Source organism: Epinephelus moara, chromosome 22 (assembly GCF_006386435.1).
Source record: "Epinephelus moara isolate mb chromosome 22, YSFRI_EMoa_1.0, whole genome shotgun sequence".
Taxonomy (NCBI): Eukaryota; Metazoa; Chordata; class Actinopteri; order Perciformes; family Serranidae; genus Epinephelus; species Epinephelus moara.
Genome location: NC_065527.1, coordinates 36,240,023 through 36,265,028, shown reverse-complemented (window position 1 = coordinate 36,265,028; position 25,006 = coordinate 36,240,023). Strand labels below are relative to the sequence as shown.

Sequence of the window (25,006 nt, the reverse complement as noted above, 5' to 3'; positions counted from 1 at the left end):
CCATGAGAGCAGGCACTAACAAGCAGTGTAAACGCTGGCGATTTGACAGTCACTAGAAGCACATTATGACCCTTTGTAAAAGTTTCTGTGTGGTACCTGTGTTGTACATGAGCTAACGTTAGCGGCTAAGGACCGAGAGGCTGTCCGGTATGTGTGTATGTGTGTGTGTGTCTGTCTGAGGAGTGTCAGTACGTTAACTTGTAAGGGGTCCTCCTCATGTTGTCGGCTCTCTCCTGCTCTCGCTGCTTTCCAAACTGCCAGCCGGCTGTCGCTCTGCATTACGTGGTATAACGCTGCATCGTTGGGAGCGCTTCTTTTCATGCAGATGATGTCCCGACTCCCGGCACGGCCGGCAGAATCTCCGTCATTGAAAAATTAGATTGCGTATGCATATGAATCGAGATCACGATTTTACTATGATTAATCGTGCAGCCCTATAAGACAGTTGTTTTGTCGGTGAATGTTGTGAGTTGTAATGGAGCCAAATTATGTACTGTTACCTTTGTTAAATGTTGCTGTTGTCCCTGATTTTATATGAGAAGAGGAAAAGATTGCTAGACGCTAGGCTAATTTATACAGTGTAAAATGCCATAGACTTGTGCTAATGATGTTAGCATGTTGTATTGGTGGGGGGAAATGTGTCCAGATAAAGGCAAGTGATTGTCTGTCAGTTCTGCGATTTATAGTGAAGCCAATTTGTGTACTTGTGTTTGAAATTGTCTCTATTAAGCCATATTTAATGTGCGTTTTGAATCAACTATATAAATAAAGTTTGATTTGAACTAAACTTTACAGCACTTAATACAGTCCTCCACCGCCGACTAGTGTTTTGGAGGTGTAACTGCAGAGTGACACAGACACACCACCGCAGAAGTAAAAATAACGTGCAGATTTTTTTTTTCTTCCCACGACTAATCAGTTAGTTGAAGATTATGTGCGACTTTAGTCGACCAAGATTTTCTTTGGTTGACTACATCCCTAGATGATACTTGTTACTGTGACTAATAATGACACATCAGTAGGCTGAATGGAGATGATGTGTTGAGTAAAATCATTTGGCTAATAAACTGCTTTTGTAGTCTGAAGAAGTCATTTCAAGATGAAGCTATATGAGGCAATCCACTCTGCCAGAGATAGCTGTGGCCAGAGACACTCTGTTTTCAGGTCGACCGTCTGTCCATCCATCCGTCTATCCGTCCCATTCTTATGAACACGATATCTCAAGAACACCATCAGAGAATTTCTTAAAATTTGACACAAACCTCTTTGTCAAATCTACTTTGACTTGACGATGAACTGGTTAGATTTTGGTGGTCGTCTGTCTGTCTCATTTTTGTTAACGTGGTGTCTCAAGAACACCTTCAAGTTTGGCACAAATGTTCACTTGGACTTAAGAATGAAGTACTTACAATTAGGTGGTCAAAGGTCAAGGTCACTGTGACCCCATCCCTGGCTTCTCGAGAAGCATCTCAAGAACACCTTCAGTGAATTTCTTCGAATTTTACACAAACATCCACTTTGACTAAATGATGAACTGGTTAGATTTTGAAGGTCAAAGTTCAAGGTCACTGTGACCTCACATCTGTCTCAATCTCAATAGTATCTCAAGAAGGCCTTGAAGGAATTTTCTCAAATTCTACACAAATGTCCACTTAGACGCTATGATGAAGTGATTAGAATTTGGTGGTCAAAGGTCACTGTGACCTCACAAAACAAGTTTTTGGCCATAACTGAAGAATTCATACTTTAATTATGACAAAATTTACTACAAATATCTAATAGGGTAAAATTATGAAGTGATATTTTATATCCCAAAGGTCAACGGTCAGCTTTACTGTGACATGTTCTGTAAAAACATTTTTCTGGCCATTATTCAACATCAATTTAGGAACAGAATGGGAGAAAATTGGTCAGATATTGAACTGATGTGTGTGTGAAGAATCTATGTCTGTGAGAACATGTAAACTGTAAGTGCAACTTGACTGGTTCATGGAGGCATATAACTGTGAGGTGGTAATTCTAGTTCTTTTTGTCCAGTACTGTAATATTATCCGTTCGCAGTCACCATCTTTCTCAGCTCAGCAGCCTGTTTTGCCAGTAGAGAGTGACCTCTGTGCTGTGCATTTCATTACACTGCCTCAATTCTGCATCAATACAGAGTATCTGTAAAATCATACCTTGGGGGATTTCTGAATATCATGTATACCATAATCCCTTGATACTGCCTAAGCCTAGTTATTTCCTTGTGTCATCCACAGCACTGGGAGGCGTTCCAGTACATCACAGAGATCTTCATCCTGGTACCTGCTCTCCTTGGCCTCAAGGGAAACCTGGAGATGACTCTGGCCTCAAGGCTGTCCACAGCGGTGAGACAAACACACACACTGTATTGCTCCACTTCACACCTCCCAGAGCAAACAGTGTAAAAAGGGAGGAGCAGTGAGGAGAGTGAACAGGCTCTCCTGATAGTGAACCACAAGCATGGGCATTTGCAGCATGTGATATCCCATAAACTGGTGTCATAAACCTGTGTAATTACAAGCCTGCCCACAAGTGCATGAAGCAGTTATTCAGCAGAGCCTGTGTAATATTTCTCCATGTCTCTGTGTTTGTCTCCACCATTTAAACAATGCAAAGGAGAAACAGTTAAAGAAGTGACAGCAGAATTCTGTCTTTGTTAGTTTTTTTTGGTGTTCCTGTTGGCTCCCGGCTCTCCGCATACAGGCTCCACATTCACAGTGCTATGTCAGCACGAACAGCAGAACTCAGTGTGAGCCGATACTCCTCAGTGGTGTCCCAAAAAAACTGTCTGTCTTGGTGTTCATGTTCTCCTTAGGCTCAGCTTTGAACAGTGATTCACATTGTGGGGAGTTAGGTAGCATGAAGACATTTGGAAGGGTTTCCATATTTTACCCAGCTGTTAAAGTTATTGAATTAGTGAAAATGCTACATATTGCATACATAATTATTTTGATGTTATTTGAAATATGTTTTCACTTAAGAAGTATCTCATAAAACTGCTGACTATGCGGTACAAAGAACCAAATTCTTTTAAAATGTGGACCAGAGAAACCAGAGAAAACGGGCTATGGTATTGGCTGTTGCTCAAGAGGAAGAAAACCTACCACCACCACAACTAAATGGTAAAAGCAGTGCTGATCAAGTATGAACCCAGATCCTGTTACTGTCTTTTCTAATTCTAACCTCAAATGTTTACATTGTTATTTAACTGTAATACAGGATTGTTGTTACCAGCTGGCTGCCATTTTGTTTCCTGTTAAAAAATGGCCAAACTTGCAATACATCACCCACCAGCTGGAGCCTTGAAGGGGCTGTGACATATCTATAGTAGGGCTGTAGTCAACCAAACAAAATCTTGGTCGACTAAAGTCGTACATAATCTTCAACTAATCGATTAGTCGTGGGAAAAAAAATCTGCACGTTATTTTACTTCTGCTGTGGTATGTCTGTGTCACTCTGCAGTTACACCTCCAAAACACTAGTCGGCGGTGGAGGACTGTGTTAAGTGCTGTGAAGTTTAGTTGATTCAAAACACACATTAAATATGGCTTAATATGGGGCATCGGTAGCGTAGTGGATAGTGCCGGCGCCCCATGTACAGAGGCAATGCCTCCCTGCAGCGGCCACGGGTTCAATTCTGGACACATTTCCCCCACCAATACAACATGCTAACATCATTAGCACAAGTCTGTGGCATTTTACATTGTATAAATTAGCCTAGCGTCTTGTTTAGTTCAAATCAAACTTTATTTATATAGTTGATTCAAAACACACATTAAATATGGCTTAATAGAGACAATTTCAAACACAAGTACGCAAATTGGCTTCACTATAAATCGCAGAACTGACAGACAATCACTTGCCTTTATCTGGACACATTTCCCCACCCATACAACATGCTAACATCATCAGCACAAGTCTATGGCATTTTACATTGTATAAATTAGCCTAGCGTTTAGCAGTCTTTTCCTCTTCTCATATAAAATCAGGGACAACAGCAACATTTAACAAAGGTAACGGCACATTATTTGGCTCCATTACAACTCACAACATTCACCGACAAAACAACTGTCTTATACTAAACACGTTTTCCAAGCAAATACAACATGCTAACGTTATTAGCGCCAGCCTATGGCATTTTACATGGTATACATTAGCCTAGCGACGAGCGGAGATTTCCTCTGCTCATATGAAACCAGGATAAATCCCTGAAGGATAAATCACACACACGACTTAAAATGCTATTTTAGTGGAATCTGTGAAATACAAGTAAATACAAGCTTCGTTTCCACTGAGGGAAACGGTGTCAGAAACTCAAGGAGGTCTACGTCACCGCGACGCTGAGCATCAGGGTGGGCGAGTTCAACTTTCTGTCAACAACAGGGGTGTTTTGAAAACACCCCCATTTTCACAGGTAACTTAGCATGTCCCCCCGCCGCAGGAAATAATGGGTTAATCCTGGAAAGATGTACCACTTTTCTTTTTATGAAAGTAACACGGCCATTATTCGACTAATGAGAATTTGGTCGGACGAGAGCATATCGACCAAATAATCGACTAGTCGACCAGGAGACTACAGCCCTAATCTATAGGTAGTCACAGAAAACTCAGAGCACTACTTAACTTTTTGCTGTCTCTCTATTCTGTCCTGTTTCCTAACACAGGTGAATGTGGGCAAGATGGATTCTCCCATAGAGAAGTGGAATCTAATCATAGGCAACCTGGCTCTGAAGCAGGTAATCACATTCAGTTTAGCCTGAAAACTACTGACATGCACACACAGCCAGCATTGCCAGATAGTATTCCTACTAAGCTGTTCACATGGCTAATGGAAATTAATATTCTAATATTCCCATTGGCATGCAGCCATGCATACTCCCATTCACATACCCAGAGGTGGGACCAAGTCTCATGTCAAGACTGACAAGTCCCAAAATTACCTAAATTTACCAAAATTATTTCTATTTTAGTAACAGTGTCATAATATTAAATTTGCAAAAATCATGATGGCTGCTTTATTTGTTTGTTAAAACAAGTTTGTTAGAAAGTTACTTAGTTGTTGAGCTAATATTAACTAAGCATCAGCTTGGTAGTTATGTTAATATTTGCCTTGACTTACCGCTCTTTGTGCACCTTTAAATGTCAAACAAAGTTGGAAGTTGTTCCATCTCTATCTGTAACTTATAACCTGCACATTTTTAGTAGTGTAATTCATTCTTTTTGTGGAACACTGCATAGTTTTTAACACAAATGAAATTATTGCACGTCATGGACCATTTAGGGAATTACGTGTGAAGTTGTTGGGAATGAATCGCAGTAATGTTGGTTGATTCAGGAAATAAGGGGGAGTTAATTGATCCGTGTCACTTTTTTTGAATAACATACTTTTTAATCTTTGGGCCTGGGGGAACTCAGCCTCCCTCATTCATTCCTTCAACCACCTTCTTGAAAAGCGATTGGTGTCATGATATGTGCACATAACCAAAAACGTATTATTCAAGTCTTTCATAATGTTTAAAAGTAGGGGTGGCTGTGGCTCAGAGGTAGAGCCGGTTGTCCACCAACTGGAAGATCAGTGGTTCGATCCCTGGCTCCTCCAGTCTGCATGTCGAAGTATCCTTGAGCAACATACTGTGCTTTTCTTTTGGGCATGCATCTCTAACCCACAACTTTGGTAACTGTTCATTAGTTGGTTTGTGTATGGCATATCCATGACAACGCACAGTAGAGTTGGGCGGTATCCAAATTTTGTTACCGTTAAACCTTCCCCACATTTTCCCAAGGTATACGGTATTACCGTGACTAATTAAAAATCACTTTGAAGGGCTCAGAGGGAGTCGACAAAATGTCGGCTTGTACCTATACCGTTCAGAAACATAATAACAAACGTTACATAGGCCTAAGAATACTGAAAAAATAACATAAACATGTATAACACTAACAACTTTTATTAACAAATATTAAGTCCACTCCAAAAAGGTAACAATAAATAACAAAGGCAGTAACAATAATGTGTGCTATACAGCGTATCCTCAGACCGCAGCGGCTACTGTCCGATGGCTTATTTTTAGAACCTATCAACATAAATCAAATAAATTAAAGCACAGCTCTACAGCATCCAGTACTAGGACTTATCAAATAAGAAAAACAGAACAATAAATAACAAGGCATAACCAAAAATGGGCATATATAATCCTGTCCTGAGAAAGCAACAGGGAATACTGTTCGTTGGTTTATTTTTAGAGCCTACCTTTAGTTTGAAAAGTTCACCCTCTGCAAGTCCCACCTGTTTTGTCTGTCAGAGCAGGCTACTGCTCATTGAAAATAAAATAAAAACAAAGTATAATGATAATTATAGCAGCATCCTATGCTTCAAAACTATTCAAGGTTTTTCGCCAGAAAAACCAGCATGTTTACTTTTTCCAGCTGGAGCAGGGCACGTAGTGGATTGACAACTTTGGCCGCGGTGCTAATGCACCGCTCTGAGGGAGAGCTTGTGGCACAAACGCACAGGTATTTTCAGGCAGCCCTCGACATCAGAGGAAAATGCCTGGCTCCATCACATTTCCACCTGAGAAGGGGGGTCTTCGTCTCCCTGAATAACAGGCTCGCGACAACAGGCCGTTATCTCTGTTCCTGCTCGCTCCTGTATGGTGCCGACCAGACCTGCCACCGCATCGGCTCTTCTTTGAAGGAGACTGCCCAGAGTCATCTGTTTTTTTGGTGGGTCGGGTTGCGCTTCTCCCTCCTCCACTCTGATGGCCACTGGACCTGCTGCTGCTGCTTGCAGAAGTTGTGAAGTTGTGGGGTTTTTGGGGACCAACTCGCTTGATGTGCGGCTTGCCATCTATTCTTCTCTTTCACACATCTAGCTGTCACGTGACGACATCACATCCAAAAACTTTTATCAAATGTCATCTCCCGACAACAGTTAAGGGCAGTTATAAGAGCAACATTATAGCCTACTATTAGTTTTAAATTGTAATAGTATTAAATTGAAAACTCAACAACACATACATAGGTGCTGGACAAGCCCTCATTATTTAGGCATTAAATAAATTATATTTAATATTATATTAGGTCCCTATAGGCCTATATGGGCGGCAGATTTTTTTTTAATGACGGTAATGAAACTGATGCCATTGCTATTTTTAGATACCGCAGGATACCTTACAACCGTATTATCGCCTAACCCTAACGCACAGAGCCGACTGTAAAGAGACGAGAGGCTGTGTGTCGTAAACTGCAGTAAAAAAAACCCAATCGTGATGCATATTCTGAATGTGTTGTATACTAGGGCTGGGAATCACCAGGGGCCTCATGTACAAAGGGTGCGTACGCACAAAAACGTGGCGTACATCCTTTTCCACGGCAAAGTTCAGATGTATCAAGAGTGAAATGACCGTGGAAATGTGCGGTGCCTCACGCCAACTCCATGGCTGGCGTACGCACGTTTCTACAGCTGTTGATCCTTTGGCGACACTTAGAGGTGATGCTGGGAAACTGTTATAATAAATAAATGTGAAAACAATTAGTCTTCAGAGTGATATGCACATCAGAGAAACATGAACAATTAACACTGATGAACAATTAACACACCCATGTGTCTGCAATTAGATGAGCGGATATAAAAGCATGTGCAAAGTGGTGCCGAAAATACCGTTAACAACGGCTGCTTTAGCAGTATTAGAAGATTTGTAAATGGCGCAATACGAAGAGAGCGTGTGTTCAGAGACAGATGGCTCCCGAGGCCAATCCTCCTGGAACTGTGCGCAGAGCTGCAGCCGGCAGCACGACACGGCGAGGAGCCATGCGCTGCCTGTATCCATACAGGTGCTGACCACACTGGGGTTCCTAGCAACAGGGGCATTCCAGAGGGAGCTGGCCGACCGATTGGGACTGTGCCAGTCGACCCTGAGCCGAGCCATGCCAGCTGTGTGGGACGGAATTATCCGCATGTCAGCCAGGTATATCAAATTCCCATACAATGCAGCTGAACGGGCCAACATTAAAGCGCAATTTGCAGTGACAGCCGGTTTTCCTAACGTTATCGGAGCTATTGACTGCACACACATGGCTACAGTATAAAAGCACCATCACAGGATGAATGTGTTTATGTCAACAGGAAGCATTTTCATTCGATCAATGTACAGATCATATGTGATGCGCAAATGCAGTTGATCATCATTGTGGCGAGGTGGCCTGGTTCAACGCACGATTCATACATGGTTGGGAACAGACTACTAGCTGGCACTGTGCGCGATGGGTGGCTTCTTGGTGAGTAAATAATTTATTTGTTTAATTGTCCTAATATTAATCCCCCTGATGCGCACTGAGCATGTGCGCCCCCAAATATTATCCTGTCTTCACAGGATCAGTACTAGTCAGTGGTTAAAGTTAGTGACTTGCTGTTTTTTGCTGGTTAAACTACAGCTTCAGAGCTTTCTAACAAGCCCCTGATTGTCTCTGTGTGTAAAGTACTCATGTCAGTAAACCCGTGCGTAAAGTGTGACATTTCTTAATCAGCCTCACCCTTTCCCCGGTGCACTTCTGCATTCATTTACAACAATAGTGTGTGGTGGTTGAAGACCCTGTGCCTGACTCTGTTTCACCTGTGTCCGCTGCTGTTAATCCTGTGTTCCCTGCCTGTGTTGTGACGCGTGCGCAGTCACGCAAATTCGGAGACGTAATGAACCTGGCTGACTCATTGCAGCCAAACCTGTGGAAAATGTGCCAATGAATCTGCTGCCCGCCGAGGTGGAGTTGGCGTTTGAAGTGGACTGAAGTGCGTTCATTGTCGCACAGCAGGGTGACCCGACTCTGGCCACGTGCCTGGCGCTTGCCGCTGCTCCAAACTCTGAAACCCCGCGTGTGTACGCTGTTGTAGATGGGGTCTTGATGCGCAACTGGTTTCCCCCAGCTGTTGGCAATCTGGAGGGGAATGTGGTCCAGCAGTTAGTTGTTCCCCAGAGTTTTCGGTCACATGTTCTCAGTCTGGCTCATGATAATCTCTCTGGCCACTTAGGAATCAAAAAGACCTACCACCACATCATGCGCTATTTCTATTGGCCAGGGCTGAAGTCTGATGTCACTCGTTTTGGTTGTTCTTGTCATGTGTGCCAAGTCAGTGGGAAGCCAAATCAGATAATTCCTCCTGCTCCACTTCAGCCCATTCCTGTACTTGGGGAGCCGTTTGAGCACCTGATCTTGGACTGTGTCGGTCCGCTCCCTAAGACAAAGTCTGGCCATCAGTACTTGTTGACGTTGATGTGTGCTGCTACTCGTCACCCCGAAGCCATTCCATTACGCACCCTAAAAGCTAAAGTTGTTTTCAAGGCACTCACTAACTTCTTCTCCACCTTTGGGTTGCCGAAGTATGTTCAGACCGATCAGGGATCAAATTTCATGTGTAAACTGTTTGCGCAGGTGCTGGCTTCACTGTCAATTAAGCACCGCAAGTCTAGCGCCTACCATCCCCAGTCCCAGGGGGCGCTTGAGCGTTTTCACCAGATGCTTAAATCTATGATGAAAAAATACTGTTTGGAGAGTGAAAAAGATTGGGACGAGGGCTTGCCTTTTCTCCTGTTAGCGGCGAGAGAGAGTGTGCAGGAGTCCACCGGTTTCAGTCCTGCAGAGTTGGTGTTTGGACACACTGTGCGTGGTCCTCTTCGTTTGCTCCGAGAGCAATTCTTGTCCGAGTCTGCCAGTCCCAGTATCAACGTGTTAGACTATGTCAGTAAATTCAGAGAGAGGTTGCACAAAGCACTTGACGCTGCCCGCAGCACCCTGACTGAAACTTAGGTTAAAATGAAAAAAGATTTGACAAGAAATCTGTCAGGAGAGAGTTCCAGGTTGGTGATGAGGTGCTGGCCCTTCTACCAATGTCCGGTGCCGCTCTCCAGGCAAAGTTCTATGGTCCTTATGTGATCGAGAAAAAACTTAGTGAGACTGATTATGTTGTGCACACCCCTGACCGCAGACGAAAAAGTCAAGTGTGCCATGTGAATATGTTGAAGCAGTACATCACACGCAATGCTGCTTCGCCACCTCCTGTCAGTCCTGCCGCTGTAGCCACAGTCGCCGCTGCAGCTGTGATTCCTTCTGAGTACGCTCCAGAAAGTGATGGCTTAAGCGCGAGCATGGAGAGCTCCAAAACTCATCATTCAGCTCATTGAAAATTATCCCACTTTGTTTTCAGACACACCATCCCGTACAACTGTACTTTCTCATGATGTCGATGTTGAAAACCACCCACCCATCAAACAGCATGCTTACCGTGCAAACCCGACAAAGCGCTCACTTCTCCAAAAAGAAGTGGAATATTTGTTGGAGAACGGTCTGGCTGTTCCCAGCTCCAGTGCATGGAGTTCTCCCTGTTTGCTTGTGCCCAAGTCGGATCAGACGCCACGTTTCTGCACAGATTACCGAAAAGTAAATAACGTGACCAAGGCTGACTCGTACCCCTTACCCAGAATGGAGGACTGCGTGGACCGAGTGGGTTCGGCCACGTACGTCACAAAACTTGACTTACTGAAGGGCTATTGGCAAGTCCCGTTAACTCCTCGGGCCTCAGAGATCTCCGCTTTTGTCACTCCTGATAGCTTCCTCCAGTACACCGTCATGCCCTTTGGTCTCCGCAATGCACCTGCCACATTCCAGCGGCTGATGCATATCGTCTTGGCTAATGTGAAAAACTGTGAAGTGTTTCTTGATGATGTTGTGGCATACTCAGACACCTGGTCTGAGTATGTTAAAGTCCTGAAAGAAATTTTCAAGAGGTTGAAAGACGCAAGTTAAACTCTAAACCTGGCGAAATGTGAGTTTGGTAAAGCCACTGTTACCTACCTTGGTAAACATGTGGGCCAGGGGCACGTGCGCCCCGTTGATGTGAAAGTCCAAGCCATCGTATCTTATCCTGTACCCCAGACGAGGCGTGAGCTCTGCCCATTCTTGGGGATGGCTGGCTACTACTGTAGTTTCTGTCGAAACTTTGCTGAGGTTGTTGCTCCTCTCACCAGTCTGACGAGCGAGAAAAAGCCGTTCGCTTGGTCATCTGCTTGTCAACACTCTTTCGAGTCCTGTAAGGCGCTTCTCTGCAGCACACCTGTCCTCACAGCCCCAAACTTCACACGGCCGTTTAAGTTGGAGGTTGATGCCAGTGCCAGTGGGGCCGGTGCCGTGTTGCTGCAGGAGGACAAGCAGGGTGTTGATCACCCCATCTGCTACTTCTCAAAAAAGTTCAGTGCTGCCCAGCTCAATTACAGCACGGTCGAGAAGGAGGCTCTTTCTTTGCTGCTCGCTCTGCAACACTTTGAAGTGTACATTGGTTCCAGTCCGTTACCTGTTGTCGTGTACACCGACCACAACCCTCTCGTTTTCCTGAACCGCATGCAAAATGCCAATCAGCGGTTAATGAGGTGGTCCTTGTTAGTTCAATCTGGAGATCCACCACAAGAAGGTTACAGATAATGTGTTAGCTGATGCCCTTTCGTGTGTGTAATTATGTTCTGTGAACAAACATCTTAGGGGATGTTGTACATTTAGGGAGGGGGGTGTTACGTCCCTCGGCCTGTGTATTCATTATGTGTATATGTATATTTATCTGATCTGTGTATTTATTATGTGTATATGTATATTTCTATGTATATGCATTTAACCTGTATGTTTAGTGGAGAGTCAGACTTCTCTTTCTGTCCGGAGATTGTTTGCTTGTTAACAGGTGTGCCGGTGATTCGCTCAATGATCGTGATGTCGCTATGGCTGGATTGGCTGAGCAAGGGGCTCGGCCTTCAGTGTCAACAGCTACTGGATAACAAGCGTGACGTCACCGCTGCCGGATTGGTTGAGCAAGGGGCTCGGCTTTCATAATGCCAGCCACACGGAAGCCGCGAGACCACTCTCCTACATGGCAGTAGCGCATCGTATCGTTTCTCTGTTTTTTTTGTGATTTATAAGTACTTTGTTGTGTGACTATCGTGTGATTATTTAGCTTGCCTTGCTAAATAATTGTTTCTTTTGTTCAGACCAGCGCCTCAGGGCCAACTGATACATTTGTGTTTATTGTAAATAGTCACTGTCACATATAATTGTTTGCACGGAGCGTAGGGGTGAGCTGCTACTTTTGTTATACCTGTTTTCTCATGTTTTTCGTTAGCCTAGGGGGTTAGGCCTAGTATTGTATTTTTGTTTCTTTTGTTTTTGTTAGGAATCAGTTATTTCGCCGGTCGGTAGACAGGTTGCTTTTTGTTTGTTGTTTTGACCTGGGTTCACCCTGACGTATTTTGCTCCATTTTGTGTGCGATATTGTACAGTGTGTTTTTGGAGTGTGTAGCAATAAATTGCTTACCTGTACATTTACTCCCGTGTTCCTGTGTGTCCTTATGTTACGCACCCACACCCCTAGACCGGGGCGTAACATATACAAATGTGCACAATTAAATGTTTCTTTTTAAACTGAAGGCTCCTTTACTGATTTGTGTTCCATATTTGGCCATGAAAATAGCAATCCAATTTAATTCTCTTTAATATAGGCACAAAATCATATTTATGTTACGCTATGGATATTACTGTATATGGTTTGTAATATTCTTGTGAGACATCATCACTACCACTAGTGGTCATCGGTTGGATCCAGGTGAGTGTTGGCTTAGACTGTTTTATTGATCTCTGTCTGTAATATAAGGCGAAGTACATTCTCTGCTAATGATCTACCATACACTGATAAACACACCACAACACATGCAGCGTCATAGTGTTTTCATGAGCTTGTATGATTATATTACACAATATCACCCACGTCAGCAGATCGTGTTCTGTAATGGATTGGAAAACTCTACCTGAATGGGATGTTAAGTACGGTATTTCACAATAAAGTCTGTGGAACATTACCTGCTTTAAATGCTTTAAATGGTAACTGGACCTGCATTTGTATAGCGCCTTTCTAGTCATCCGACCACTCAAAGTGCTTTTTACATTCCGAGTCACATTCACCCATTCACACACACATTCATACACTGGTGGCTGAGGCTGAGGCCACCTGCTACTCAGTTTTTAACACACTCACACACCGATGGAAGCATCATCGGGAGCAATTTGGGGTTCGGTATCTTGCTCAAGGATGCTTCAACATGCAGACTGGGGGAGCCGGGATCGAACCGCTGATCTCCCGATTGGTGGACGACCCGTTCTACCTCTGAGCCACAGCCGCCCCTTTAAGTAACCCTCTGCTTGCCTGTTTTCACACACACATAGTACTGATTGTTTTCTCTGCTTCAGAAATCAGAATCAGAATCCGAAATACTTTATTGATCCCCGAGGGGAAATTGTGTATTGTGTAAGGAGCACAATAGTAAATCCCACTCTGTGTCTCCTCCAGGTTCAGGCCACTGTGGTGGGTTTCCTGGCTGCTGTAGCAGCCGTGGTTCTCGGTTGGATCCCAGAGGGGAAGTTCCAGATGAGTCACGCTGTGCTGCTGTGCTCCAGCAGCGTGGCCACAGCCTTCATAGCCTCCCTGCTGCAGGGTAAACACACATGCACACGCACACGCGCACATACACACACAGTGACAGCTGGGTACTACAGTTCAAAATAAGCTGTTGATACTCATTGTGGCCAAGCTGGGTCACTTCTGTGCTTTTTCAAACAAATGATCTTTGTAACTAATCTCACATTAAAAAAAGGTTAGGATTAAAAAAACATTTTCCTCTTTTTAACAGACTGGTTAAATATAATATGTGAAAGTCAAGAGTAATGTGATGACATTAGTCAAGTGGTCCACCCTTTCTGTGTCACTTTCAGGTATCATCATGGTTGGTGTAATTGTGGGTTCAAAAAAGACCGGCATCAACCCAGACAATGTAGCCACACCCATTGCCGCCAGTTTTGGTGACCTCATTACCCTGGCGATCCTGGCCTGGATAAGCCAGGGCCTCTACAAGTGCCTGGGTAGGTGAACAGCTGCTTACTTTAGAGGACTGCTATAGTCATGGAAAGACTATATAAGTACACCTGTAGTGGCTAACCATGTCCCATGAAGAGCCAGCAGTCTGCAGGTTTTAAGATAAGATAAGATACACCTTTATTGATCTCACAATGGAGAAATTCCAGTGTTACAGCAGTCAAGGGGAAAGAGTCAGATTAAAGATTTCAATATTTAAAAACTTAAAAAACTAGGCATCCAAAAAAAAGTACAAAGAATACAAGAAACAGCAATAAAAATAATAATAATAATAATGAGCATTGGATAAAAAGTGAGCAATAGATTAAAGTGAGCATATTCAATGCAGAGTGAATATTGTATGTGCAAATAAACAACAACAAGGGGGACAGCAATGCTTATAGTGGTGTTTATAAAGTGTCCATAGTGTCCCTAAAGTTTCATTTCAAGGATGCATGTGTGTATCCTCAGCAGACATGAAGTACCCCAATTCTTTGCGCACAATTTGCCAGAATTGAAGACGGGGCCTTTTTAAATTACTCACACCTGGGCACTCCTTAGTCTGTTCCCATGTATGTTCATCAAATGCTAGAAAGGAGTCTTGCCTAGCGTCTGTAGGACCAGACTTGGAAGGACCCATCCTACCAAGGAAGCATCCTTGTGATGACATTTTATATCCCAAAGGTCAGCTTCACTGTGACATCATAATATTCTGCAGAAACACTTTCCTGGCCATTATTCAACATCATATCTCAGAAACAGACGGGGAAATAGTTGGTCAGATACGTAATTGATGACTCTAATCTTGAAACTGTGCTGATTGTATAGATCTTGTCTGCTGTTGGGGGGACAATGGGTGTTTCTCAAAGTCAAGGATCCTGCAGAGACAAGGCAAGAGTCCTCCCAAGCATTCAGTGAACACACATTGGAACAGGCTAACAAGTGTCCCCACGTGATCATCATCAACCCTCAGCAGACTGAGAGGGTTTCAGTTACTGTGATAATTTTGGCACACTGTAATGTTGTTGGACAGTTCTACACTTAGCCACTTAGCGCTCCATCTCTGCTGTGAATGATTCATTTAAAACTTTTATGTTTTTTATCTAAATCACGTTATTTAAAAAATCTCATTATTCGGCAGTGGGCACATTGGAAAGTGTAAATTATGAGGTTTCTGTCAATATTTTTTTCACGCCTGGATGATAAAAACTCGTGGAGACATTAATCCAAATAAATGACATATTAATCTAAATCCTGCCGAGCTCCGCCGGCGCAGGTTTCATTGAGGAGGCCCCGCCCTCACTTCCTGCAAATTGTGTACTGTGCAAAGCATTGTGGGGATTTTATACCTGCGGAGGATCCACACATGGGTCCTTTGTGAAACTCGGAAGGATCCTGGACATTGGAACATCCTTCGGCGGGGGTCGACGACGTAGCGTCCTTCAAATTTGGCCGTTTTTAGGTTCCTTCCTTGAAATTGAGAAACACCTAATGTCTGTGAAGCATCCATGTTTTCAAACACATGGATGTAAACTGTAAGAGAAACTCGACTGGTGCGCGGAGGCATACAACCATGGGGTGTTAATTCTAGTTTTTTTTTTGTTTTGTTTTGTGTATTTTTTTTTAAGTGTTTAACCATTTTGATTAGATAAAAGAGAAATCAGGTGCACCTGGGGTAAGGCAGAGTGGGAAGGACAACCACAAACAGAGACATTTAGAAGAATATGTAGTATTATACAGTTTTTCTCAATTTCTCAGACACAGTTCCTGGTTCCTTACCATTTTCTTAAATCTTCCACAATTTTGACAACTCAAACCCATTGGTACAAACATCTAACTTCTGGGTCCAATTCAAACTTTGCCCTCAGACAACTAGGCCTGGGTATTAGAGGGTGACACAGGAGTGGATTTTCGCTCTTGTTTCAGTGTTTAAAACTATGAATATTAAGTCCACTATACTGCAAAGCACAATGCTCAAATAACATAAGAGATGAAACAGCTATATTGTAAATATTTATTTTCTAATATTTATAGTATCTTTTTCATACTTTTACTGTAATTTTTCTAGCCTGTATTTTATTTTGGACTGTTGCAGTATTTTGCATTTAATTTTATTTTCCCCTAATATGTTTACGGCATATACCAAACACTAAGACAAATTCCATATATGTGAAAACCTTCTTGGTAATAAACCTTACTCTGACTCTGACTGCTACAATTATTTGGTAAATAAGTAGCGCAGAGTCTGTTAGGTCGATGCTAACACATAATGGGAATTTCCATAGACATATATACATAGACGCCGCATTGACTGCTGCTGCCTATTGGAGCCCACGTCCTAGCCGGCCGCCATCTTGTCTCGCTTCGCCTCCACAGTGCATTTACTTCTATTGAGGAAGGAGCTGTATGCACAAGTAAAATAGAATAACTCACTGAATTTTCAACTGATTTTCACGCGGTTTGGTTTATTACAAACGGCACACATGTGTATATATACACGTATATATATATATATATATATGTATACACGGTAAGAATATATACACGGTAAGAATTACCGTTTATGTTTAAATTAATTGCATTATTGCAGTGGATTATCAGGACATGTAATAACAGCCTCATTCAAGTCTCGTGATGCAGGCGCTGCCTGAATGCGTAGCATGTGTAAACACAAAGAATGAAAACATGGTGGAGGTGGTGATAGCGCACTCAGGACATTTTCCCCCCCAACTAAACACACAAAGTCTGAGGTCTGGGCGTACTTTGAGTTTCTGAAGAATGCCGAGGGACAGCTGGTGGAGGACAACTATCCTGTGTGCAGAACATGCAGAAAGAAAGTTGTTGCGAAGGGTAGCAACACTACAAATCTGCTGGCTCATCTCCGTGACCATCATCCACAGCTTTACAGCCAATGCAAGTTATGCTATGCAAACCTCAGTTATTGTGTGAGGGACTTCGGTTTTACTAAGATTGTCATAATGTAACTCTCGACGTATACGGGACATTTGAGCCGTATCTGTCCTCCTAAACGGCGACTAGTTTTTCCGTTTTCGTTTAAGACACTTAGGAGCTAATACTAGCTGAATAGCTAATAGCTGTATTAGCAGCTATGTTGCTAACATTAAGTGTTTCAAAACGAAACGGAGCTGAAAACACTGAGCGGAGCCGACAGAATATAAACCGACGTAACGTAACGCTAATTGAGATCAACTATGATTGAATCACTATGATTATGGTTATTGTATGGCGAGCTAGAATCGATATAGACGGCCAGTTATGCTTTTTCGACATAAGCTCAAGGAAACAATATAAAACGCTGCTGTGTTAACCTTTGACCGAGAGCATGCACTCCTTTTCTCATACAGGTAATCCTCTGACTCACATGCACACTTCTAATGTGTGAATTATTCTGTGTAATGATGACCATTGCCCTTAGGGTTTTTTTGGTTTCTCCTGCACATTTGTGATTTCTATTCTATATATTGTATGTCTTTTGTTCTACGCTTGCATTGTTTTGTTTTATATAATTTTCCTCTCGTGTTAATAAATAAATAATATATAAATTGTTTACATATTTTGCTGACTTAAAATGCACCAGACAAATAAGCTTTGCTCCTGTAATGTGTTTACGTATTTTGTTAATTTAAAATAAAATTTTCTGTTGCTATGCCAATCCCTTGCGCCTTTAATGTGAAAGTTTCATTTTAATATAAGATTTTGGCTGTTAACATTTTAGTATGATAAGGAAGTTACAAGATTTAGTGAAGTTATTTCAATGTATCTATTTTTTGGACATTTTACAGCACTTAAAAAAATATCGCAATATTATCGTTTACCGTGATAATTTGGTCACTATAATTGAGATATCAAATTTTCCATATCGTTACATCCCTATTACGTCGTCCCTATCGTTACATCTGTGGCAGTAAACCCCTCCCTTCTCAACACAACTTCCCACTGCCTCCTCAAGTTTTCATCTTTGGGAAATCTGCAAAATGTGAGAAAACCAGCGAGAGATGTAAAAGTGTCTACACTATAACGTATATAAAAGGGAGAGAGTACTCCCCCCTTCAAATTAAGGTTAAGGAAAAAAGATTATGCCAAGAAATGGTTTGGAAACTTTTCGACAGAGAACCATACTGTTATGTTGTTATTATATCTGTATTTGTAGGTACTAATGGGTTAAGACAGTCCCTGTCTCCTGAATAGTACTGAACAACCCAAGTTTGAACATTCTCTTGTATAAATTAACATATGAGGAAAAACAACTTCAAATATAAAGCAGGTGAGGTCCAAAGTGACTGATTTCTGAAGGAATGCCCTAAACGCTGTAACATTTAATGAGCTTGTAAACAAATGGCAGCATTCATAGCATTAGCAACCACGCATGACTGATAGTCTTAGCAGCTGTGTTGCTACATGACATGAGTAAAATATTTAAGACTTGCAAAATATTAAAAAGATAATTGTGAATAGAAATAACACTTCTGTCTGTCCCACCTAAGTAAAATGCCCGAGTCAACAACAGTCTTAAAACTAAGACCTGACAGTCTGTGTTGTTAGCCAGCTAATAACTACAACCACATTCATAATGACAGTCGCTGTCGTGAAGATAAGGTTGTCATAAAATCGGCGTGGAGAAAAACGCAAAATAAAGTTAGATGAAAATCTCGATTATGGTTTACATGATTTATAAATTCTCGGCTTTGATAGCTGTCCCTATCGCTAGCCTAGTCTAGTCTAATCTAGCTGCTGGCTATGTTAGCATTTCCCTTGTGGCCAAATAACGTCAGTTAACGTTACAGTAACATAATGTTATAAATGGCCAAACACAGTCTTACTTGGGAAAGGTAATTCCCTGCGATCTGGTGTCATTGTCGCGCCAGTTATTACAACTGTAGGCTGCACAAAATACCGGCATCCTTCCTCCGTGGGCATTGGAGCTTGACTGTCAGTCTATGTGAGAAGACCCACCCAATATGGCGGCGGCGCAGGACGCGCTCAGGCAGTCAATGCAGCGTCTACGTATATATGTCTATAGGAATTTCCATTAATGCGCTACTGGAAATTAGCATCGTAATCTTCATAGGCTTATCTTAACAAACAATCCATTTTACTTACATAAAGTGTTGTATGTGCTAACACATATATTTCCTATGATCTGTGAAAACAAGTCAATAACTGCTGACTAACTCTAGACTGACTTGCTAGCTTGTTATATGATTCCCGCCCTGCCTGCTCCCGTTGATCTTTTTTCCTGTCCCATCCCAGTCACATGATGAAAGTGAAATTGACTCCCATCCTGGGGAATCCCATGACCCACACGATTTCAGAAAAAGTGTCAGCCCAGAGTTTGAAATTAACACCCCTCAGGCGCCAAATGCGGGTAGATTTTCTCTTTGGTGAGTAAATCTTGGAAAGCTATTCGCCACACTAGTGGGTAAATGTTTTTATCACACTAGTCATGTAATTGATTACTGTACTGAGTCTGTACTGCGTTTTGGTCGCACTGCTCTACTGCTTTTCTCCTGCTTCTCTCCTGTCAGTGTCAGAGTTTGGCACACAAACACACACATGCAGGCACACTACATGTTTTTACTCGCCTAAACAGTGCTGCGATCTTATTGTCCTGAGCGCTGTTACTAGGGATGTCCCGATCCGAGTATCGGCGCCGATCACGTTATTTTTACAAAATCGGAATCGGTAATAAAAGATCGGAGGAATCAAAACAACAAAAATGGCCAGGTTTTTCATCTATGTTGTTCACTGTTGCCTCCGCTTTCCAGTGTATAAAGTGTGGCGAATCTGTATATTTTATAAATACATTTTTTTATAAGACAGTCAGCTGATGGCTTGCTCACCTCCAGACACTGGGTTACCTCCAGACAGACCCACCGGTGCTATTGGCCAGTGGGATGGCTCGATCAACTGAGCCCAGGTAGACTGGCCCCTACATTATGCCGCTCCTGGCAGTGTGGCGAGAGTTGCTGGCGAGTGAGAATGAGCCAGAAGTCCTCTGCGTATTCGGCCTACCACGGCATTTTACACCACTGGCCTCACCTCAGAGATTCTGCCATGGATATCAAGGTATCCTACGGAGCCTCCACGCCCGAAACAACGCCAGAGTGTTACGCCATTCACTACGGTCCCGTGAGTTGGCAAAAGCCGGAGGTTACTTTCTGTTTAATTATTCCTTATTTGGGACCTTCTGACCGGATTGATTTATTGTTTTGAAACTGAACTGAGTCAGAGCAAACAGTGGATTTTCTTTACCTCCTTGTTTACGAGAAAACCTGGGGTGGAGCTTTCTTTTGTTTAGCGAACTGTGTGGATTGAACTGTGATATGTTATTTGGAAATCCCGGAGTGGAATTTTTTGTGTGAACTGGATTGAACTGACTGAACGGAACATTTCTTTTCTTTGGTGAAAAAAAATATATACTTTCTTGAAACTGATTACAGTTGTATTTGTATTTTTGTATAGTGTAGTATAATTCTTTTGTTCTACAGAAACCAGGTAAAAACAATTTAATTTTGGTGTTGAGGGACTTGTTTTATGGGTTTTATGGTTTCTTTGTGGGGTTTGACTGAGTAAAAGAAAAATATTTGTTTCATGTGTCAAACCGCTACAAAAGATATAGGCCTATTTTGTTTGTTGAAGACAAGAAGAAGATATTGAATTTGTTTACATTTTGTGCTGCTGAACCACCGATAAGCTTTTTGAATACGATTTAAATAAAAAACAAACCTTATGGGACAACTTGGAAGCATTCTTTTTTTTTTTTCTTTTTTAATGCTTTGCAAAGTATCGGATCGGAAAAAAAAAAATGTGATCGGGACATCCCTAGCTCTTACGTAATAGAATAATAACATAGAGGCTCTGCAGTCTGTAACAGTCAAATATATGAAATGTGCCTTTAACATGGTGTATACTGTGTCGCTTAACAGCAACGTCATCAAGCAGCGCTTGTTATGATTTGAGTCTGTTGAGAGCGCACCCAAACGCTGGTCGGACGTACACCTATGTGCTCCCGCTTTTTCCTTATGTCTCTCAACACAACAGTAATGGTTGTAAGTATGTGTGGCGACTATTGTGTTCATGTGTGGAATTGTAGTAGCCGTACAACCGGGCTTGGTAAGGTTGGAGTGTTTTAAGTGGACGTAAAAATAAACGACGCGCATTTGTGAAATCCCACACTGTGTGAAAGTGAGTTTCTGCCTGTCCTCTAACTCCAAAGAGCTACACGGACCCAAAACCATTACAAGTCTGAGACAAGTTCATGAGGCCTTCTTAATTATAAGGGGTGTAAGAAAACTTTTTTTTTAAGATATGCAGTTGATGGGGCGTCGGTGAGCAGATAGAGCAGGCGCCCTATGTACAAGGCTGTTGCCATAGCGGCCCGGGTTCGACTCCAGCCTGTGGCCCTTTGCTGTATGTCATTTCCCCTCTCTCTCTCCCCCCTTCATACTTATCTGTCCTATCTATAAAGGCAAAAATGCCCCAAAAAATATCTTTAAAAAAAAAAAAAGGATATGCAGTTGATGTATACGTGCATTTCTGTAAGGAAAACTGAACGAATGTCTTATTTTTAGAGTTATGATAATTATTTAAAGAGGCAACAGATAGCATCTTTTCCTAAATCTATCATTATGAAAACAATGTGGTTTGCACAGGGTAGTGGCCACAGTAAAATCAGACTATCAGCGTTTACATAGGTTACTTAGTGGCGTTGCAATAAGCTTCTGCCACTGGTGCTGAAATTTCGCAGAAAAAATCTGCTTTATGGCAGGAAACGCGTCATGTATTGCGAAATTGGTCGGTCAGCCAATCAGGTACTGGAGCGAGTCCTTATGAGGAGTTGGGCATGAGATAGTTGAGTCACGAGCACAATGGCAAACGGACAAAGTTTGGAGACAAGTGAAAAATGGCCTAGCAAAAGAAAACGAGCTCCTCTGTCTGAGGAGGCAAAGAAGAGCAAAAAGGAGATTGATAAAAGAAGAGGAAAAACAAGAGTAAACCTCAGTCAGGCGTTCAAGAGATGGAGGGAGCTCCGTGACCAAAGAGGCTTCAAAACTGATGTCCAGCTAGCTTTCTTTCCAATGGATCAGTAAGTGACATGGCTAAATGTTAGCTAGACAAGAGACGACTGTACTGTACTGGCTGCTAGTTAATTCCTAGCTGGCCAGCATCGCAAATTGCCGCAACCAGGGACCGGGTAGCGAGTGTTGGTTGGCTGACATCCTCGTTGCCATTCTACAGCAGCCCTCAGACAGTGATACCCCCCTCCCTTCCTTCTATTCTCTTCTCACGGAGGCAGCTATTGACGGACATCGCCCAGCTAAGTTACGCCCAGCTAAGTGAACACTGAACTTTGTTTCCCATTCAATTTGAGCTCCAACCGGCCGCATTGTTTCCATACGGTACCGTTTATCCTAGAATCTCGACTGTTTACATGTGCATATTGGTGTAATTCCACTGTGTCTACTGTTGTTTGTACTGATACTGTACATATTGGTATGATTTACTGTGAGTTCTTTGTACTGGTACTGTGTGTAACCCGTGTTACTCTGTGTTGTGTTCTGGGTTGTGTAAATTATCAGACGTGAGGCAGAAGTGGGTCTCCAGTTCTTTACTCTTGAACTTTGATACAACAGAAAGACAGGGTGAGTAGTGTGACCACCGTGCGCCTGCTGAGCTCTGCTCTCCTCTGGCCATGTAAAGCGGGACTGTGTACAATGCAAATACATAAATTATTTTTAAATAAATAAAATTACAAAAAAAAAAGTGCTGCTCCTTTAAACTAGAGCTTTTCTCTCATAAAGTACAAAAGATATAAAAAACATATTTCCAAAAAACAGTTAAAAGAATATTTCTTAAATAACCATATGTAAATTAAGCATACATCAGCCAGAAAACCCTATTTTCTGTGCTGTTTTTAATATACAAAACATTATAAACAAACAACGTATTACTAAAATGTTGAACACTTGTCCCTTTAAACTGCTAGACTCCTATTACAATGTGCAACTAATAAGTTCAACACTCGTCTCGTTAAACTGCTACATTCATACTACAATGTGCAAAAATCAAAACCGTCTCCATACCTGTGATACAACAGAAAGACAGGGTGAGTAGTGCGACCACCGTGCGCCTGCTGAGCTCTGCTCTCCTGATAACACACACGAATGGCATTAGCCACAGTCAGTGATACATCAATACAGAGGCTAATTAGCATGCCAACATTAGCACGGCCGCTAACGTATTAAAGCCTAGAATTGGCGAACTCAAGAGTCAAAAGAACAATAACGTGACATGTCGGATGATACATAGAGTAGGTTACAGCAGTTTGACTCAGTTTAAATCGTAAATAATAACTTTTAACATTTTTTAACCGTAGAGCACGGCTCAAACGGACTCACCTCTGGCCATGTAAAGCGGGACTATGGCCAGAGCGCGCATGGCGTGCCTACGTCATCACGCTCACTCACATACACCGGAAATGCACACGTACAGGCAGGAGAGTATAAATGGTGAAATTCACCAGACAACTATATTCACCCGTTACATTCACCCCTCCTGAATTTTACCAAAATCACAACACCTGGGTAGCATGGCAACAGTTGACACAATTGATGCACTGAAGCATCCTGGACTAGTAAAAAGAGATATCATCCCATTGTTCAGTCAGAGAACTATCCGTAAAACAGAAGAGGAGGAGTTGGAAAGGTTGATCAGGCCTCCAATCCTCCATGAACAGAAAGGTGCAGCCTACACCTAACTAAAACTAGTCCCTGAGTGCTAATTACCAACATAGTATCCTGACCATAGCACACCTTAAATGTAGAAAGATGCTACCCAAAACTGTTTAAGCCACAGATCGGTCCTTAGGTGGCAGTAAAAGACCCCATGTAATGGGTTTCTGAACCATAGTCTCAATAAGCCTGTTAACTGACTTAACAACCCTCCCCGCTCTGGTAACAACATGTCCCCTAGGTGGAACTTGGGCAGGGGTGTGACTGGGAAGGTTTGCCTGAGGACTGACTGGGCAGGGACCAGAAGGCTGGGGTGAAGCAGGAACAGTAACAGCATCAGCAACAGGGACAAGGGCCTGACTGGGAAGGTCTGCTTGTGGGCTGACTGAACAGGGACCAGAGAGTTGGGGTGGGGCAGGAGCAGTGACAGAGTCGGCAGCAGGGGCAAGAGCATGACTGGGAGGGTCTGCCTGTGGGCCAACTGAGCTGGGACCAGAAGGCTGGGGTGGGGCAGGAGCGGTGACCGAGTCAGTAGCAGGGTCAGGGACAGGGACAGGGGCAGGGGCAGGGGCGGTGGCTGAGGCAGGCTGTAGCTCATCAAAGTTGACATGGGAAAGGGCTACAGGAGACTGAGACTCATCCAAGGTGGCAAAAGAGGGGATCATGGGGAACTCTGTTTCAAAACCATCAGGAGAACTGTCTGGGGCAGGATCTAGGCCAACTTGTAACCCAGGAGGCTCAGAGGCAATGTGCACACTGTCCACTCCATCCATTTCATCACATCCAATGTGGGCTTCATCTGTAAGCTGGGAAGCAAAGACCTCTCCTAAGGTGCAACCAGGCAGTGCACCATCTGGCTCAGACAGGACTCACATGGAAGTACATGCCTGAGAGGACTCCTTCTCCAGACTGTTGAGTCCATCTGACTCCACACTGACACTGGAGGCACCAATGTCTGAAGTGCCATCCAAAGACTGGCTCACCAGTGTATCTCTGACAGGGAGGAAACTTATATCCAACAGTAGGTTCCTGTGCACAACCTTACACTGGCCTGACACATCACTGATCTTGTAGATGTGGGTTTTGGGATTCATGTCGACCACAGTATACACCGCGGGTTCCCACTTATCAGCCAGCTTTTTCTTGCACTGCTCTCCTTTGTTAGCAAGCAGCACGCAAGCGCCAACACGCAAAGAGACACCCTTGACCTTCTTGTTGTACTGACAGGCCTGGTGCTCTTGTTCTTTGATTGTGTGTTGCTGAGCAATCTTGGCAGTCTCGGACAGGTAAGAAAAGA

General features: G+C 42.9%; 1 protein-coding gene across 4 annotated transcripts in view; it reads left to right on the top strand.

The window, feature by feature from the left end:
- Positions 1-25,006, top strand: part of slc41a2b (solute carrier family 41 member 2b) — a 126,386-nt gene that overhangs the window by 5,562 nt on the left and 95,818 nt on the right. For all 4 annotated transcript variants that reach the window (XM_050033984.1, XM_050033983.1, XM_050033982.1 and 1 more), the window contains 4 exons: positions 2,259-2,366; positions 4,686-4,757; positions 13,397-13,541; positions 13,819-13,965. In XM_050033984.1, coding sequence (XP_049889941.1) covers positions 2,259-2,366; positions 4,686-4,757; positions 13,397-13,541; positions 13,819-13,965 — 472 coding nt within the window. The remainder of the gene's footprint in view (positions 1-2,258; positions 2,367-4,685; positions 4,758-13,396; positions 13,542-13,818; positions 13,966-25,006) is intronic.